General features: G+C 40.8%; 1 protein-coding gene across 1 annotated transcript in view; it reads left to right on the top strand.

The window, feature by feature from the left end:
* kif5ab (kinesin family member 5A, b) overlaps nucleotides 1-18,447 on the top strand; it is a 76,842-nt gene that overhangs the window by 16,383 nt on the left and 42,012 nt on the right. Inside the window, exons 2-10 of the mRNA XM_080891733.1 lie at nucleotides 5,544-5,631; nucleotides 8,917-8,990; nucleotides 9,338-9,442; nucleotides 9,841-9,889; nucleotides 12,187-12,242; nucleotides 13,521-13,608; nucleotides 13,791-13,915; nucleotides 15,228-15,332; nucleotides 18,096-18,244. Of these exons, the coding sequence (XP_080747859.1) occupies nucleotides 5,544-5,631; nucleotides 8,917-8,990; nucleotides 9,338-9,442; nucleotides 9,841-9,889; nucleotides 12,187-12,242; nucleotides 13,521-13,608; nucleotides 13,791-13,915; nucleotides 15,228-15,332; nucleotides 18,096-18,244 (839 nt within the window). The remainder of the gene's footprint in view (nucleotides 1-5,543; nucleotides 5,632-8,916; nucleotides 8,991-9,337; nucleotides 9,443-9,840; nucleotides 9,890-12,186; nucleotides 12,243-13,520; nucleotides 13,609-13,790; nucleotides 13,916-15,227; nucleotides 15,333-18,095; nucleotides 18,245-18,447) is intronic.

The raw sequence follows: 18,447 nt of genomic DNA on the forward strand, positions 1-18,447 counted from the left end.
AAAGCACCTTTGACTCTGCTTTTCCTTTTCAAATCCTGGAAAAATGATTACATCACCATTTTTGTTCATTCAGCTTTATGATCTGGAAACTGTAAATGATTTAATTGAAATAGTTTGAAGCACGTTTTACAAAGCCAGAGTGTTCAGCTGTTTAGCGAATAGAGTCTGAGTCATATCTGTGATTTGTTTATCTGATATAAAATTTATAAAGAAAATATAAAGTTGAATGAACATCCTCAGTGTTGTTTTTCTGCTTTCTTTACTTGCTGCTTCATAATTTTGTGCATCTGCCAGATGGCTCTGGTTATGGTATAGTACAGATTTATCTGTGAAAACATCTGCTGTAGAAGAAGGGTTTGACAGTTCTATTGGTTTATCAGCATCGGGAGCCAGTTTCAGGTTGCCATTTAAAGCTGCTTTAGGGGGATGCTCATTTACATGGAAATTCCACGTTTTTCTTTTGGCTGGAACATATTGTTCTTCATCTTGTTGTTTGCACAAGGAGTTAGGAAAAGAGACCGACATATGCATGAGAATCAAAAACCATGTATGATATATATTTGAATGAATTCAAATTGAATCACGGATATGGATTCTTGGTCTGAAATGTGAGGCCAGTGTGGAAGTGCCTTTCTGACCAGTACGCAGCTACTTCTCATGTTGCAAAAAAAAATTAGATTGTGCAGAAATCTAGCAGAATTTATTATTTGTACATGCATTTACCTAGTGAGATGCATGTATTGTCACTGCCAATAGTTTTAAGCCTTTTTCCAACACAGCACAATTTTGATTTTATAAATTGTGGTCTAAATTATGCTAAAATAAGCACTAAAGCAGAGTTTGGCTAATTTTTGACTGGCAGGTTGCTTTTGTGTGAGCGAGTGGCGCCCTCGGTTCCTTAGTCAGATGCATCAGCTCACTTGTCATATCTGGTTTTAGAAAACAAGATGGCTTTAAATGCTCAAAACAGTCCATAAACTGATGGTTGATGGCAACACGGTTGCTATGTTTCTTTCTTTTTTTACATAAATATGATTGTGTGATCCCTGCCAAGCCCTCAGGTTGCTCTACAGGGTCCTAAACTCTGCCCCCCTCACATAATAATCTAAATTTGTCACTGACTGCTGCAGCCCTGTATTTCTCATTTCTTTGTCTTTTTAATGTATATTCTTTCATTTCCTCTTGTTCTTGTTGTCTGTTCTGCACCTCCTGGGTTTGTCGTTTTCTATTTTGATTGTATTTCTCTCTCTGTCTTTTTTGCTGATTATATAGCTTGATTTTACTACTTTATTTTCTGCTCTCTGATTATTGTCTCCTTGCACAGCTCGGTCTTGTAATTAATTGTCCATTCTTTGCCCGCTGGGGAAAAGTCTCACAGTTTCTGTTTTTTATTGCGGTTTTTGAACCTTTGTGTAACTCTCTCTTTGTCTGCGTCTTGGTGTTCCTCTCTCTCTCTCACTCTCGCAGCCCACTGCCTCTTTGTTTCCTGGCAGACAGCAGCAGATTGCAGGCTGGATAGGCCATGTGGGTGTTTAGCATGGCACACAGAGCTGAGGGCCATAGACAATGTCTGCATGTACAAATTTAATTGGATATATTATTTGCACGCATGCACATGCACACAAACACACACACTCACATATGCACACAGTATGCTTCCCACGCTTGCATTTTTAACAGCGTCCACTCACGAAATTGAAAAGACATATGTTAGACTCTGCACTGAGGCAAACAAGCAGATGTAACAATACCTAACTGGACCAACAGGCCTGACAGAAAGATGGACGTGTAGATAGAAAGCTTACAGAATGTCTTGTATGCCGGTGCTATTATCACATTCATGCAGCACAGGAGCAGATTAGTGTTTTAGTGGAGACAGCATAACAAATGATGGGCAAAGGGCTGTTTTTTACCCAGCTTACATAACAGATTCATTTTATTCATCCCGATGAAGACCACATCATGACTCCTCTCCCTTCCCCTGTGCCTCCCTCCATAGTATTTAGCATGTGTGTAGTATATTATAAATGGCTCATTCGGAAGAGAGTCGGGGTTAATCAGTTCTGATGTGGAGCTTGTTTGTACCTGCAGCTGTGATTACAGCACAACAGCTCAGCTTATTGAGAAGTAGAATAGAAATAAAAAATTGAAGCTTGTGTTTTGCCAAAGTGTTCCTGCAGTCTGTCACTAATAAAAGATAAAAGTGTAAAGTGGGAGGTCATTGCTGAAACACTCTGTTATTGTTACTCTGCAGTAATTCAGCGTGATTTTCACTGACCGTTGTTGGGGAGTGGCACAAATTGTATTTTTTTCTCCTCTAGTGCGACAACTTTAAAAAAATATATAGATTGAACAGAGTTCAATCTCTTGGCAGGTTGAAATAATACGTTTTATATAACCTCTATAAATTGTGTCAATATACTAGATTGGCCTAAGGGTTTTTGCTTATGGTGTTTATTTTTTGATTTATTTATAATTTTCTTTTTATTGAAGTGGATTATTTTAATGCACGCCGCAGTGCCAGCTTCATGTCACACCATAGCAACACTGAAAAGGATCACAAGCTGTTGTATAAAAAAAACACCCTACACATTTTCATTGTGATAAACCCATCCATCCATCCATCCATCCAGCCACCCATCCGCAGCAGCAGAAGGCTAAGGAGAGTATTCCAGACGTCCCGATGACCTTATAACCACAGCTCCTGCAAGCAGTGTGGGTCTTGACCATGACTCATTTGTCCCCAGCCTCTCCCAGGATGCAAAAGAAATAATGCTGGACATGGGAGTTTAAGACCTTTCGTTCACAGGCTTCTGCCAGATGTTCACTTTTTGTTTGGCTTTGCTGTCCGTGAGCCTTCTCTTCACCATCTGGTCCAACTTACAACTAGGTGGTGGTCACTTAATACCTCCACTCCTTTCTTCATCTGAGTGTCCAAGACAAAAAAGTAAATCACTGTTTTTCGACCTAAGCAAATACACGTAAGAGCCACCTTATATGCAAACATGGTGTTTGTAAAGGCCAGCCCATGCCTAGCATAGAAGTCCAATAATGAACCAACACTCTGCTTTAGATCACTATGCAGTTCCTTTCCAAGAAAATGGAAAAACGCCACAATGATGATGCACAGCCGGGGGCTTGTAAGTGTCCCCACACCAGCATGGGCCAGTCTTGAAAAGGAGAGACCTGCTTTTCTCCAGAATCCTGGAGAAAAGCTAGATATCACTGTGTGCACCGGTGCACACAATGATATCTAGTCCCATCCTGCGCTAGCTCAGGTCCTCGTTGAAGAGGTGACATTCCGCATCTCAAAAATGAGTCTGCAATCCTGAGGGTCCACAGGTCCAGGCCCCTTCCTTTGCCTGTCCCCATGGGCACTGGACCCACAGGGTTGCAAATCCATGTTATTTTTTGTGCCTGACCAAACCCCATGAGCACAGGCCTGGTAGTGATTGTGCTAAACCGTGTAAATAAAACTGAAATGCAAAACTACTGCACTGTCTAGTTGTTTGTCAAGGCAAAGATTCAGATTCTGTCTTTAAATGTCTTTTTAAAAAAGTAAGTGGGAGAGAATCAGAGCAGAGGTAAAAACCACACAGCATCATCTACATTAGCTCCAGCTACCTTAGAAACATCCACTTTTTTCCAGCTTCCTTAATCAAAAGAATATTTCATTGTAAGCAAAATATCATAACTTATATGTCTTATAGACTACTTAATTAAGTTAACAAGCTTCAAGCATTTTTTCTTCTGTGGTGGTGCAGTTTAATCTAACATTTCATTAGTCATCATCACTTCCCTTTAATTCTTTAGCGATCATTAAAAATGACATAAATTCGTCGACCTATCCTTTTTGCTTTATTTTTTTCTCTTTTCTTTCCACCGGCCAAAGCAGAATACATAAATAGATATGACAAATAAATAAAATTTCATCTTAATGGAACTTTAAAACCAAATAATAAATGTGCTCAAAAGCCCAAAAAGAAAAACCATAAATTGTGAGTCAGTGAGCCATGCATCTTTGACAGAACTTATTACTCAAGCCACTGTAAACTGGAGCGCTGTGGGGTTTCGAGTTTATCTTGCTGTCCCATTTGGAACCTTCAGGAACAATGGGGCCCATCTGTAAAATTTTGGCGAAATTATTGTTGTATTTTATTCACAGTTGCTGATAGTACGGATAGTATGGATCACCGGGGTTTTTCTGATACAGCAATAATCATAGTTTAGATCATCCTCACAGGTCATATGCAATTTATGCAAAGGGCAGACATACATTCTTTATAGATCGTCTACCACTAAAACACATTTACATGATATGCAGGTTTGCAGCCATCCAGGTCATGGTGATCTAAGGAGTTGGAAAGAAAAGCAATAATTTACACGATCAATCGAAACAAACAAACGAAACAATAACCTGCAAGTTTCTGCTTGTGTTTTTCAGCTTTATTGCCACATCCTTGGTACGTGTCTTCTCCTTACAGTGAAGGTATGCCGTATTTGTGGGTGGTAGAGAAGGTCCTCGAGGCAATCAGCTGCTGTGAATCTTGTATACATATATAGTATATGCACCACGCACAGAAGCACAAGTGGGTCTGTTAGCAGTCAGGCATGCTTTTTGAAGGAGGCAAGACAGCTCCCAGTCACTGGATTTACATCAGCGCTTGCTCAAAGTAGAATAAACCCCGATCTTATTGACCACTTCAAGTGGTGTGTGTTACTAAATGTCCTGCACTGGGAAGATGAATCAATCCATTTAGCTGAACACTGAATGTCTTCACTTTCAGTCCAGACATGTGCGTTGAATTAGCTCATGTCTTCCCGTCTATGGGTAGTCGCAGGCTGGTCACCATGTTGACTTATTTAGCCCCACTGATGGTTCAGTCAGAGAAACAGGCTCTTCTTCCTTGCAGTCTTTATGCATTTTTTTTTAATTCTCCTTTTCTCAAATGCTGATTTCAGGTCATCTGCTGTCTTTCACTTTTTCTACACTGCCACTCGTCTTCTCTACGCCTCCACTCCATTTCTTCTCTCATCTCCATCACTTTGCTCTTGAAGTCCTTGAACGCTGCCTCTAATAGCCTTACCTCAGACGTGGTCTCTTTCTGTCTCTCTGGGTCAAACAACCTTTTGCTCAAAGCTCTACTCTACGCTGCGGTGCACTCATTCGAAACAACCACTGCCTCCATCAAATATACTCAGGATGCATATTGCACTAATCAAAAAGAGACAGATGGGCCTCTTAATGTGATATACACCCTGCTATTTCAGCCTACACACAGATGGACAGAGCATCCATAAACCATGTTCACTCTGCGTATAGGAAATATTGATGTGGCACTGCTTTATAGTGGCAATATGGGTTTACATAAATGTTTTAGTGAAAAACATGATGTGTCTCCGTCACGTGCGCTCTGCTTCGCAAAGTTCCCAAGATGCATTTTACAGCACATCACAGAGGAGGATGAGGTGCTGAGTATGATCTAAAGCGCGCTCTAAACTGTCTTTGTCATAGCTGACTGTGTTTGTGTTGGCCTCCACAGGGGAAGGCGTATGTGTTTGACCGAGTCTTCCCAACTAACAGCACACAGGAGCAGGTCTACAGCACCTGTGCCAAGCAGATAGTCAAAGGTGAGTCACATACATGGTTCTGTGGGGTTTTTTGTCTCCATGACGTATGAGTGACACAACAGCTGAGGGAAAAAACGACAGAGCACCTTGAATTACCATAATCGTGATATCCATGTTGGTGGTGTCACTTCACACTGAAAATTCACTGGTGCATCCATTAGCACCTCCCTTACAAGATGCAAGAAAAAACTATTTCCATGACATGATGTAGTCACACGGCCTGCATGTAGGAGCATCACAATGCGCTGATTAATGACATGCATGCTTATCATTGCGCAGAAGGACCGGCATATCCAAGGGGCATATAGTTCAAACAAAACCATTACCTTCAACTTTTGAATCTTTTTTTCTTTCCCTTCCTTCTGTCTGCATCTCTTTATGTCTGTCTGCCTCTTTTTTCCCTGTTAGGGGCTCATTTTTCTCCCACCTTCAAAGTGAGTGTGGAACTCCATTGAACTAGTTCTAGATGGGGCATGAAAAAGATTGATTTGGCATGCAAGATTACTTGTAGGTGAGATTACCATGCAGGCTGAGAAAAAAAGAAATAAAAAGGCAGGATTGCTTTCACTGCGAGGTTGAAAAAAAATTCAAGGCAGGCAGTTAACGAAAGGAAGGCATGCGATAAGAAGTTAGATTTGAAATGCGTCAGGGGGAAAAGGTAACAGAGGGGGCAAGCTTGGTGAGAGCAAAGAGGTTTGGAAACCATATCCATATTTACACTTTCTCAGTTTTCTCATCTTACAGTGTCTTTTTTTGCCCTTTTCGTTGTTTTTTTCTTCACACTTGTGCCGTCGGGTTCTTTGCCCTTTTCAGTGTCTTTGTCTCAGACTCGTGCTGACTCTTCTCTTCTGTGTTTCCCTTTGTGAAGGTCTCTGTAGTTTAGCAATCTAGTGTCCCGCTGCCTTCATTTCCTTTCAATAACACATTCTTTAGTGTTTGCTTTTTTTTGTGCCACACTTCTGCGTTGTTCTCACTATGGTCAGCGTGGAAACAAAGGAAGACATGAACGAGAAGAGGCAGCAACACATGAAAACAGGAGAGAAAGAGGGTTCTGCATGGTTACAGCTGAGAGCCTTTGTGATGTGTCTGTGGTCAGCTGACCAGTGGCTGCTGGACTTCTGGGATGATATGTTTTTCTTTATCCATGTTTGACTTTTATCGCAGAGGTTTATTGGCCTCTGTCAGCACTATAACATCCAAGGGTGTATTTCTTTATAACCTCAGCTGGAGTGGAGGCGTTCTGCTATGGCTTCCACTAAGAAAAAGGGAAATATATCTGTATTTGCTCTGTATTTCGCTGACTGCCTCCTGGTGACATTAATGCTGCAGGAAGTTGTTGTTTATTGTGTGTAGCCACAGAGGTCATTCGGCACCTAACCAAGCTTAAATACCACGTACCCCACAGAGCCAACAGGCTTATGAGGCTCAGATCAATCTACCTTTGCAAAGGTCAAACATATTTGTATTTCTCTGGGAACTTCCTGTCTGGTTGTTTTTGTATGCCGTTTAATTTCTGTCGCGATAAAACACGTTCACAAACAATTTTATCATTTTATTTTTTCATTCACTGCTACTCACACTGTAGAAACCTTGTGCACAGATTTAACAAATGTGGGTGAAGCAGTGAGAAGCCCAGAGCACAAAGCGCCGCCAAAGCTTACAGAGTTTCTGCTTGCTGAATGCTGGAGGGCAAACTGGCTCTTTTAGGCAACTCTGCTTCAAGGTTGAATTCAAATCAATCCGACTTTTTTCACGGCTGAAACAACAGGCCCTCTTATAATTGGTAAGAGGGCCTGTTGATAAGGGTATAATTAGTTTAACTGGTATGCAATCACACAACCTCTTTGACTGACACCTTGAGGTGCACAGAGTTGGCAGGTTTATTTAGATTTTAGCAAATTCAGTGTGATAATCTTACTATTAAAGGGGACCTACCATGTTTCTTTCCACATTCATATTTTCATTTCTGGACTCTATTAGAGTAGCTTTTCATAATTCATCGCTCAAAAATAATCCTTTTTTATTTTACAAAGGGTCTTGGTGACTCCTCTCCGTTCATCCACCATCTGAAAAAAGCCTTTTAGGATGACTCGCTTCATATCAACTCCTGACAGCCAGATCTTTGTATCTGAGATGACCATATTACAGAGTCTCCCTCTCTGACATCATGTAGAACTGAGAATAGAAAACCTAACAGTTTAAAACAGTGTTTAGAGCAGTGTAAAGCCTGGCACACAGACACTAATGTCCACATGAAAAACGAAGTAAAAATACTAAACTATATGTCACAAACCAGTCGTGTGGTCATGTGAGCATAAAGGTGATGCACATAGTGACGCCAATTAAGAATTTGAATTAATTAGGCCTTTATGTCTTTCGGACATGTAATTGGTTTGTGTCATCTGGATTCATTAGATAAATAAAGATGGATATTATCTGCATAGCACTGAAAATATATGCAGTTTTTTTGCCTAAGGGAACTCCATGATAAACTTTTGTAAGGGAAGAAAAGGCCTCATTTACGTGAACAAATTAGAATCGATTGATGAGATTCAAACCCCTGCACTTTATTTTCTTCAAGATCAACAGTTTGTTATAGTCTCTGTATTAAAATGTTCAACAGTATCAAGTGCACTGAGGTCTAACAGGACACAGAGATGAGTCCACTGTCAGCGGTCGTAGGAAGTGCCTCTGACAGTGTGACATTGTAACTAGTAACTAGTGCTGTTGATGAATTCTGAAACCTAATTGAACCTTTTCAGATAGATCATTCATCTGCAAATGGCCATGCAGCTGTTTGCAGGTGCTCTTTTAAGAATTTTTAATATAAGAAGCGGTGACCCAAAAACGCAGATGAGTGACTTAGGGGATGGGGGGAGGGGCACAAAAGCTGAGCTCCACGGCTTTTATAGGGCACTGGCACACTGGGCCCAGGTGTTCCCGATGTTGCTGACAATGAACAAACCGTGGTAGCGGGCAGGGTGAATGGACCTGGGGTGGAGAGGGTCCTCACAATACAGCTCCCTTTCTTTGTGTACAACAGTATACACTTCCAACCACCAGTAGATTACTTTGGCACTGAGGATTTGAAGGGTAAGCCAGGCATAACAGGCTGCTATCATTTTTTGGTTTCCACATATGTGACTCAGGATAGAAATTTATATCTGTTTATATTTTTGCACCTGTTCTCTCCTGCCATTCTTTATTTTCACACTCTTTACCTATTTTCTTTTCCCCCCTTGCGTCCTTCTCTAACGTGCTTTTGTTTCTTCTTCCTCGCTTCAGATGTACTGGGAGGATACAATGGGACTATCTTTGCCTATGGGCAGACTTCCTCAGGAAAGACACACACCATGGAGGTACAGTGCTGCTAAAAAATTCAAAAGGTAGCCCTCGCAATGTGGCACGTGCGAGCACAGAGATACACGCACATTTTCCTCCTTTTTAAACACCGTCTCCTCCTCTGCCTGTCCTGACTTTATGTCTGCCTCCGTCATGGCCATCATTCTCTATCTTTCTTTCTCAGCCTCATGTGGAAACTAACCTTCTTTACAACTCTCTGTGGGAAACAACCCTGTTCGCTTTCAAGTCAAAAGCCTCGCTGCTCTCCTTTCTTTTACTGTTCTATCGACTTTATTCATCCCAGGGTCTGCATTTATCCTGCTCTTCACTTACATGTCTCTGTCTCATTTCAATCCTCCTTTAGGGGAACCTTCATGATCACCAGGGAATGGGGATAATACCGCGGATTGCTGAGGACATTTTTGAACATATATTTGCCATGGATGAGAATCTTGAATTCCACATAAAGGTTGGTGTGGATTCTGACGTTTGTGTGTTCAAGTTTGCATTTTTACCACCTTCTTCTTCTTTCTTTCTTTTTTTTTTACGTTTGCTGTTAGATGGAATATATTCAGTAGAAATACAACTTGAAGCTCTGATGTAATCCTCACATGGATGGGTTGAGTGGAATCAGCCAAGCATCAATAAATCATGATAAATAAACCATGATCATCCCACAGCATTTTCCCTTTTACATCACGGTCTTATAATAGAGGATAATACCTCATCAGAGCCACAGCAGATTATTGCAGCATTTTGTATTTGCACAGTGAGCACCTATCATCCTCCTCATTTATCTGCATTGAATTCTCTTTCTGTGTCCCTGGTAAAATATTTGCTATCAAATGTTTTTTGTCTTTGCTGCAGGTCTCCTACTTTGAGATCTACATGGATAAAATCCGGGACCTGCTGGATGGTATATAACTGAAATACAGCTCAATTTTGTTAATGCTTCGTAGTTTTCTGTGTCACAACACAGATTTAAAAGCTGTCTGCTCACACACAGATGAATCATGTTTAACCGTTGACATTTTAAGACCTTATTACTTAAAGTGTTTGAACCCTATGCAAACTGACAGGCACATCTATAGCGATGAGCCACAGCATTAAATTTACTTGCCTCTTTCTGAATGAGATGGATATGTGACCTCTGAGGGTGTCCTGCAGCGTGTGGCACTGGGATACAAGCAGAAGAACTTTCAGGCCCTCTGGGCTGGTCGACCTCAGTGGTTGGGACTTATTCCAATGCATCCTGCAGCTGCTTGATCGGATTGGGATTTGGGGAGCTTGGGAGCTGGTCAATACCATGGGCTCTTTATCATGTTCCTCCAGCCATTTCTAAGCAGTTCTTGTTGTAAGCTGTGGAAATGTGGTGGTGGTAAATTGGTGTGAGACAACGATTAGTTGGGTGGTATTTATCAAAGCAATAATAAAGTGAATCTCAGGAACCAAGGTGTCCTAAATTATCAAGGAGATAATCTGTGCCAGGGTTTTTAATCTTATGGCTAATCACTTTATATTTATGTTTAAGATATTATTCGGTTGTTGTCTCCCATAGGAGAAAATCATCCTGGGACAGGCAACTACTGCATCACGGAAACAGACAAAAAGAAAATATTACAACAAAAACCCTTAATGGGCACATTTTTTAGTAAATACAGATGTAATTATAATAAATACCAGTAGAAAAATAATAATAAAAGAGTTACCTCAAAGGCTCCCAACTTCTCTCTGTCCTACACAGTAAAAAAAGAAAGAAAAACAGAAAATATTCTGTGACTTTTCTGCCTGTATTATCATTTTTATTATCTTTTTTGAGTGAATTAATAAGGGAAATTTTTGAGAAGCTAAAAAAAGAAGGCAACTGGACTTCTTTCGGTTTGTGATGTGTTTTCTGTGTTTTTTTTTTTCAGAGTACTTGAGTTTTTCATTACTCAGTTTAACTGAGTGAGGGTCCACTGAGTGCTTATAGCACAAAGTGACCCTAGATCTCCTAACAGAGGTCAGCTAAAATCCTGTTAGCTGAACAGTGGACCGTATTAAAAATGTCTTGGGGAGTGAGGAGAGTTGTACCCGTGATTTCTCCTGATGTTTTAACTACATAAAAATGTTGAGGTTTACACTTACAGTCTTAGGTTTCAAAACCAGCTGATAATGCTACAACATAAGATGGACTTTGCAGTACTAATGCTGCAAACACTAAATGGCAATGGGAAATGGCCTGCATTTGTATAGCGCTTTTCTAGTCCATAGGACCCCAAAGCGCTTTACACTACATTCAGTCATTCACCCATTCACACACACATTCACACACTGGCGATAGCAAGCTTTATTATCACGCCCTCCCCTCCTCGCTTTTCATGGCCTTTTAATTTAAAAAAGCGTAAAATTAAACTGATCTGTGAAGTTAAATTGAAAAAGTAAACAACCTCACTGGCTTCCTTTATATCTTCGCTTTGTTCTATTTTCTGTATACACCCAGAGTCAACTCAGCATTTCGGCTCATAGTCTTATCACCCATATACAACCCGTGTAAAATGATGGAGAGGCCAGGATAGAGGGGTGTGATTACATCTTTAATGGAGCCAGAGACAGTGGTGAAAGCCTCCATCTGTATGCAGGGGAGTCCACAGTGCCTGTGGAACATTTAGGCTCTGAACAAAAAGAGTCAACAACAAGCCAGATGAATGGAGGCAGGAGAATAACAACCTATGGGGGGAAATGGCTGTAGGATGAAACCACACAAGCACACACTAACAGTCTCAAGGGAGAAAACGGCCTCCACAATCTGGTGAAATTTAATTACCGACATGATAAGACTTTCAAATGTGCAGTGACTAATGCAGGAATTTGGGCCAGTAAGTGCCCTTGCCAAAAATTGGTATTTTGTTCATTGACACTATCAGAGGCACGTGCTTAACCTCTCACTTTGACTTTATACAAAAAATAAGGCTTCAGTTCTTTTGAAAATATTCATAGCCAGGCCCTCGAGTATTTTTTCACGCTGCACACAGTGGATAGAGGCTGACTCACAAATATGAAGGGAACATAGTCAGGTCTCATTATAGTTGTGCTGAAAGGAAGAACACTTCCATGCAGATGCTTATTTGCACAAACACACACATGGGCAAACATTTACACTCATGAACACACACGCTCAATCCTCTAGGTAATAAAAAAAATGACATCTTCCATTTTTTTCTCCTAACACAGTGACAAAGACGAATCTGTCAGTGCACGAAGACAAACACAGAGTTCCTTATGTAAAGGTGAGTCACCTACAGACGCGATTCAGTTTGCATTTTTCTCTATTATAAAGATGCTGTTTTTGTTGTTTATGAGTATAAGAATAGATCAGCGTGAGAAGATTGACATGTCTGAGACTGACAGCCAGTAGCTTGCTAGTTTTCTCAGTTCTGGCTTAATAAAATGATAAGAAAATAAAGTTATCTGCACACCTAGGGCTTGTTAAGGTTCAAAATTGAGGAAGGAGAATACAAACCACCCTCTTTTACTGAGACACTTTTGCAGTTACAACCAGACATGACTAATCTCTCCTCTAAATAAATCTAACTAATGTGTGTGTATGTGTTGACCTCACATGCTCTTTGTGTCACCTCTTCACCTACTGTCTGTGTCTCGTCCTCAAATGCTCTTTCTCAATTCACCTGTTGCACTTCTGACCTTTCACTAGACCAGAAGCTCACTGAGACTATGTGTATGTCTTCTACTAAATAAATGTTTTAACCAAGAACTTCTACTAAAACCTTAATATGAAATGACCTGATATATAAGTGTTTTGTAAGCATGTACTGCAATTCCTTCTATGTTCTAGTTTTCCCTCAGCATGGATCATCTAGACACTCTCACTAGATGAAGCTTAAGACCATTAATGAACCTGAACATCAACTCAAATAAGCACAGATATGCATTGTGTATAAAATAGTCATAACTGCTTAAGGCCTTCTTAAAGCTATCTGTTACATTGTTAAAGCCTCGTCTTAGCCTGCTGCTCAAAATAACTTCCACTTCTGCAAAACTCTCCAAGCCTGTTTCCTGTCCTGTTACTTTTAGCCTTTCTGAAAGACACACTGTTCAACCCCTGAATGCAATATAAACTCCAGATTATATTATTAATGCAATGGTAATGATGACAATTATTTAACAATAGCAGTAAAATAATTTCCCTGCTCCACAGGCTCTATAATGCATCATCACACCTAACTTTACTGTGTTTGTGGAAATGACTGCGCTCTGGTTGATCTCGCTCAAAACCTGGAGGCTGTCAACATGGCAAACCCTCAAAAAAAGAGGGAAAAACAGACAAATAGAATTTTTATGTAGGTACAGAGGAACAACACTGACTCTTTCTACTGTTTCCTGACATGATTGAGAGTGTTATCGATGTTCTCATCTAAGCTGTCTTAGTCCAAGTTAAAGAAACCACAATTATTAATTCTGGCTCTGCACTCATGATGATCTGTTGTATGTTTAGCTAATATTTGTGCATATTACTGAACGTATATTTGATTTCCTGCTTCACTAAGGGCTGCACTGAGCGCTTTGTCACAAGTCCCGAGGAGGTGATGGATGTGATAGATGAGGGGAAGGCCAACCGTCACGTTGCTGTCACCAGTGAGTCACACTGTTGATCTTCCTGATGTTGTGACACTCACTCCGTCAGACACTTTATGTCAGACTTTTTTTCCCCCTTCAAAGTTTCAAGATTAATGTGCAAAGGGGAGAAATGCATGGCGAGGTATGAAGTGAAGACTTGAACTTGAACTAAATTGAGTGAACTTTTGTTTGTTCTTTAGACATGAATGAGCATAGTTCCCGCAGTCACAGCATCTTCCTCATTAACATCAAACAAGAAAACGTGGAGACTGAGCAGAAGCTGAGTGGGAAGTTATATCTGGTTGACCTAGCTGGCAGTGAGAAGGTAGGAAGAATGGGGATTTTTCTTTCAAAAACATTAAAAGGAGGGATATAAACTCCAGACGTTTGCTGTTGACAGGGGTTTGAAACACTGGGGGCTTTGAAATGGTGTTTTCAGACATCAAAGAAGCAGATAAACAATGCATTAAAGCAACTAAACCTGAATCTTTATTGCTTTGGATTGCTCTGATTTTTAAAAATTCCACTTTATAAAAAAATTCAGAGGCCGAGAGCTGATTCCTAATCTGTAGGGTTGTTTCAGTCTGTCGCAGATGCATTATCAGGGTTACTGTTTATTCTGAAAAATAACAAGTGCTAAATGGAGCTTTCAGACAAGATAAACATCAAACTGATGGGAACCAAAGAACAACAAATTCATTCCACTTTTAAAGGTCTTCTAGGTGAAATCTGAGTCAGCTCAGCCCCATCACACCATCTATAAAACAATCTATCACTGGGACATAGTTCAAACGCTGGAAAGCAAATAGAAAATACATTAGAGGCACCGCTAAACCTGGCCCTTGGCTCCTTGTGTTGATAGTATTGGTAGAAAACTTAGAGCGTTAGATTGCAGTAGAGTCTGGATAGATGTTGATGTCTGTGGTTTGTAGCTGATAAGTGCTGATAGTGCATCTGTAAGTTGTCTTGGTCCTCCCTGGGGCTCAATAAGTAAAAGGTTCTACTCCAGCAGCTTTTTAGGCTTTGGTACAAAACGTTATTGACTGGGCTGAACAGGAGCCTGACGTATGGTCCACAGAAGGCTTTGATAGGACGACTTGCTCTCCTCTGTAATTAAGCTCCTCATTATTTTGCCGTAAATAATTGCATCCCATGGCGATTATGACAGAATAACGTGTGCCTTTCCTTTCAAAGTGTGGAAATCGTCTGGGCTTGTCAGTGTTCCTGTCTGTTAGCAATTAGCTGTGCATGCACAAATTCTTCATTCTGATGCTGTGGAAGTGCTTTTTATTGCAGTTTTATTGCAAGACAGATTTCTAATAATTATTTCTGTGTATTTCTTTAAAATAACAGTTACATTTAAACAAATTTACTCATATTTGATTTTTTTTATTATTGCAAATTTGATTTTCTACAGTTTGTGGAGCTGCATGCTGCCATTTGACATTTTTGCCATGCAAAATGTCAATTATTGCAACAATTCACTGAAACAAATTAACTGAAAATGCACAGAGTGAACCCTCTCACTGCTAAATTACACCACAGTGTCAGTGCCACCAGGAAAATAAACATAATTTCCCTGCTGATAATGTTCTTTACGGACTAATTCCTCCTGTCTGCGGGTGTATGTGTGTCAGGTCAGTAAGACAGGCGCCGAGGGAGCGGTGCTGGATGAGGCTAAGAACATCAACAAGTCTCTGTCGGCCCTGGGGAACGTCATCTCAGCGCTGGCTGAAGGAACGGTACGGTGGAGATTTGTTCCGAGGTCTATCATTAGCTTCATGTTGTTTAAACATTTTTTCCCCCAAACCTGGGTTCAGGCTGCAGTGAATTAGCTGAAAGTATTAGATTAAAACAACCTAAATTTCACAAATTAGGTAATTAGTTTAGTAGCTAGTCAAGGCCAAATTACACACTACAATAAATCTGCTGTGTGTATCTGAAGATAGCTCTACAGGGTGGGCCATTTATATGGATACACCGTAATAACATGGGAATGGTTGGTGATATTAAAGTCCTGTTTGTGGCACATTAGTATATGTGAGGGGGCAAACTCCTCAAGATGGGTGGTGACCATGGTGGCCATTTAGAAGTCGGCCATCTTGGATACAACTTTTGTTTTTTCAATAGGAAGAGGGCCATGTGACACATCAAACTTATTGGTAATGTCACAAGAAAAACAATGGTGTGCTTGGTTTCAACGTAACTTTATTCTTTCATGAGTTATTTACAAGTTTGCCTTTGTTCACAGCCATTGACATGTCGAAGAGGTTAACACGTGAGGAGCAGATCGAAATTGTGTTGATATCTGGTGAACGCAGTAACCGGGTCATTGCAGCAGATTTCAATGCAAGACACCCTACGAGACCACCCATCTCCCATGCCGCAGTTAGCAAACTGCTTGCTAAGTTTTGTGAAACTGGTTCAGTGTTGGATTTGCCAAAATGTGGACGCAAGAAAACTGTCACTAATGAAGAAACATCAGTGGCTGTCCTAGCTTCATTCAGCAACACAGCGTAGCACTCGCCGCATGTCCCTGGAGAGTGGCATTAGTCGAACATCCCTTCGGCGGATATTAGCTACTCACAAATGGCACCCTTACAAACTCCAGCTACTGCAGCATCTCAGCGAGGATGACCCAGATCGGCGTACAGAATTTGCAGAATGGGCAAAACAAAAATTGGAACAGGACCCTCAGTTCATGCAGAAGATTTTGTTCAGTGATGAGGCAAACTTTTATGTGAATGGTGAAGTTAACAAACAAAATAACAGCTATTGGTCTGACACTAACCCACATTGGATGGATCCCTTCAAGACTGTTGGAACAACAAAAGCGATGGTTTGGTGTGGTATATGGGGCACAACGATAGTGGGTCCATTCTTCATCAAAGGAAACCTCAAGGCCACTGAATATTTGAAATTGCTACATGATGATGTGTTTCCTCTCTATTCACTGAAGCTGGCACATTCCCTAAGTTTTTCCAGCAAGATGGTGCACCACCACATTATGGGTGCCAGGTCCGAGCATTCCTAGATGAACAGTTTCCTGGAAAGTGGATTGGTCGTCGTGGGCCAGTTGAATGGCCCCCAAGGTCTCCCGATCTGACCCCCTTAGACTTTTATCTTTGGGGTCATCTGAAGCTAATTGTCTATGGTGTGAAGATACGAGATGTGCAGCACCTGAAACTACGGATACTGGAGCCTGTGCTGGCATTTCTCCTGCGGTGTTGCTATCAGTGTGTGAAGAGTGGGAGAAGAGGGTTGCATTGACACTCCAACACAATGGGCAGCACACTGAACACATTTTATAAGTGGTCAGAAACTTGTAAATAACTCATGAAAGAATAAAGTTACGTTGAAACCAAGCACACCATTGTTTTTCTTGTGACATTACCAATAAGTTTGATGTGTCACATGGCCCTCTTCCTATTGAAAAAACAAAAGTTGTAGCCAAGATGGCCGACTTCTAAATGGCCACCATGGTCACCGCCCATCTTGAGGAGTTTGCCCCTCACATATACTAATGTGCCACAAACAGGACTTTAATATCACCAACCATTCCCATGTTATTATGGTGTATCCATATAAATGGCCCACCCTGTACATCCAATATAAAGGAATAGCACGCTTTGACATTTTAGGAAAAGCATTAGTTAGATTAGCAGTTTTGTATTCATACTGCAAATACTATCAGCATCTGGCTAGCTAAGCTTGAGATTAAAACTAGGAACAAGCTGATATGGCTATGTCCAAATGGGTCATAAGCACAAGTTTTAGCGAAACCTATGTATTTATTATTATTGTGTCACTGCCACATTCTACTTTTTAAAGTACTCCCAAACCCCAGCTGTGTAACATGTGAGATGCAGTTACACTGAAGTATTTGCCGCTGGAAATCACAGCAGTGCACCTTGAATGAAATCCACACTGTTGTCTTGCAGCTGGGTTGGATGAATGCTTGTAGAAACATGCTAGCTTGTTAGCAGATATCCGTCCCTCCTCACCCATAATTCCCACCGCTGCTACAGCTGGTAATACAATCCAGTCTACCCACTCCTTTAAAGCTCTGTCGTTATAATTAAAAAAAACTCCCCGTCTTGTGTTATTATACGCCTCTGAAGGCTTTAAAGAAACAAGCTGAAAAGGCTTAGGGAACTCTTGGTAAACTTAAAGGAAAGGCTCTCAGGCTGTAAATGCCTCAGAAATCTGTTAGAAATGCTGCTGCTATTCAGTCTTCTGAGCAAGGACAAAGTCTTTTTGAAAACATTTCAAGTGTTAAAAAGGTTATACTGTCAATTATCTACCAGAGAGAGAGAGAAATCACCTTTTCCTTTGTTTTCTCCCGATGAAAACAACACATATTTTTAGTTTTTCAAAGACAGACGTCACGTCTGTCTTGCAGCAATTCAGTATTTCCTTCAGCTTTTCAATCCTCTCGTTTGTCTTTTTCACTGCCCGTTGCTATCTTTAATCCTCTTTCTTCGCTTCTTTTTATCTCTTTGTAGAAATCCCATGTGCCATACCGTGACAGTAAAATGACTCGCATCCTACAGGACTCGCTGGGCGGGAACTGCCGCACCACCATGTTTATCTGTTGCTCTCCCTCTAGCTACAACGATACAGAGACCAAATCCACCTTGATGTTTGGCCAACGGTAACGTTCTTCCATGCTAAGTAGCCATGAACGTCTGCGCTGCGAAACACAGCACACATTTGCGTCTCTCTCAGCTGCAGTCGCGGGGATGTTTTTGCTGAAATGTGCTCACCTCAGATATGCTGTTCACATATTACTTCCTCTAACTTTTCCTTTGACGAAGTTGCTTTAGAAGCAGGCTATTTTTTTGTAGTTTGGGTCTT

Source organism: Rhamphochromis sp. 'chilingali', assembly GCF_963969265.1.
Source record: "Rhamphochromis sp. 'chilingali' genome assembly, chromosome: 9".
Taxonomy (NCBI): Eukaryota; Metazoa; Chordata; class Actinopteri; order Cichliformes; family Cichlidae; genus Rhamphochromis; species Rhamphochromis sp. 'chilingali'.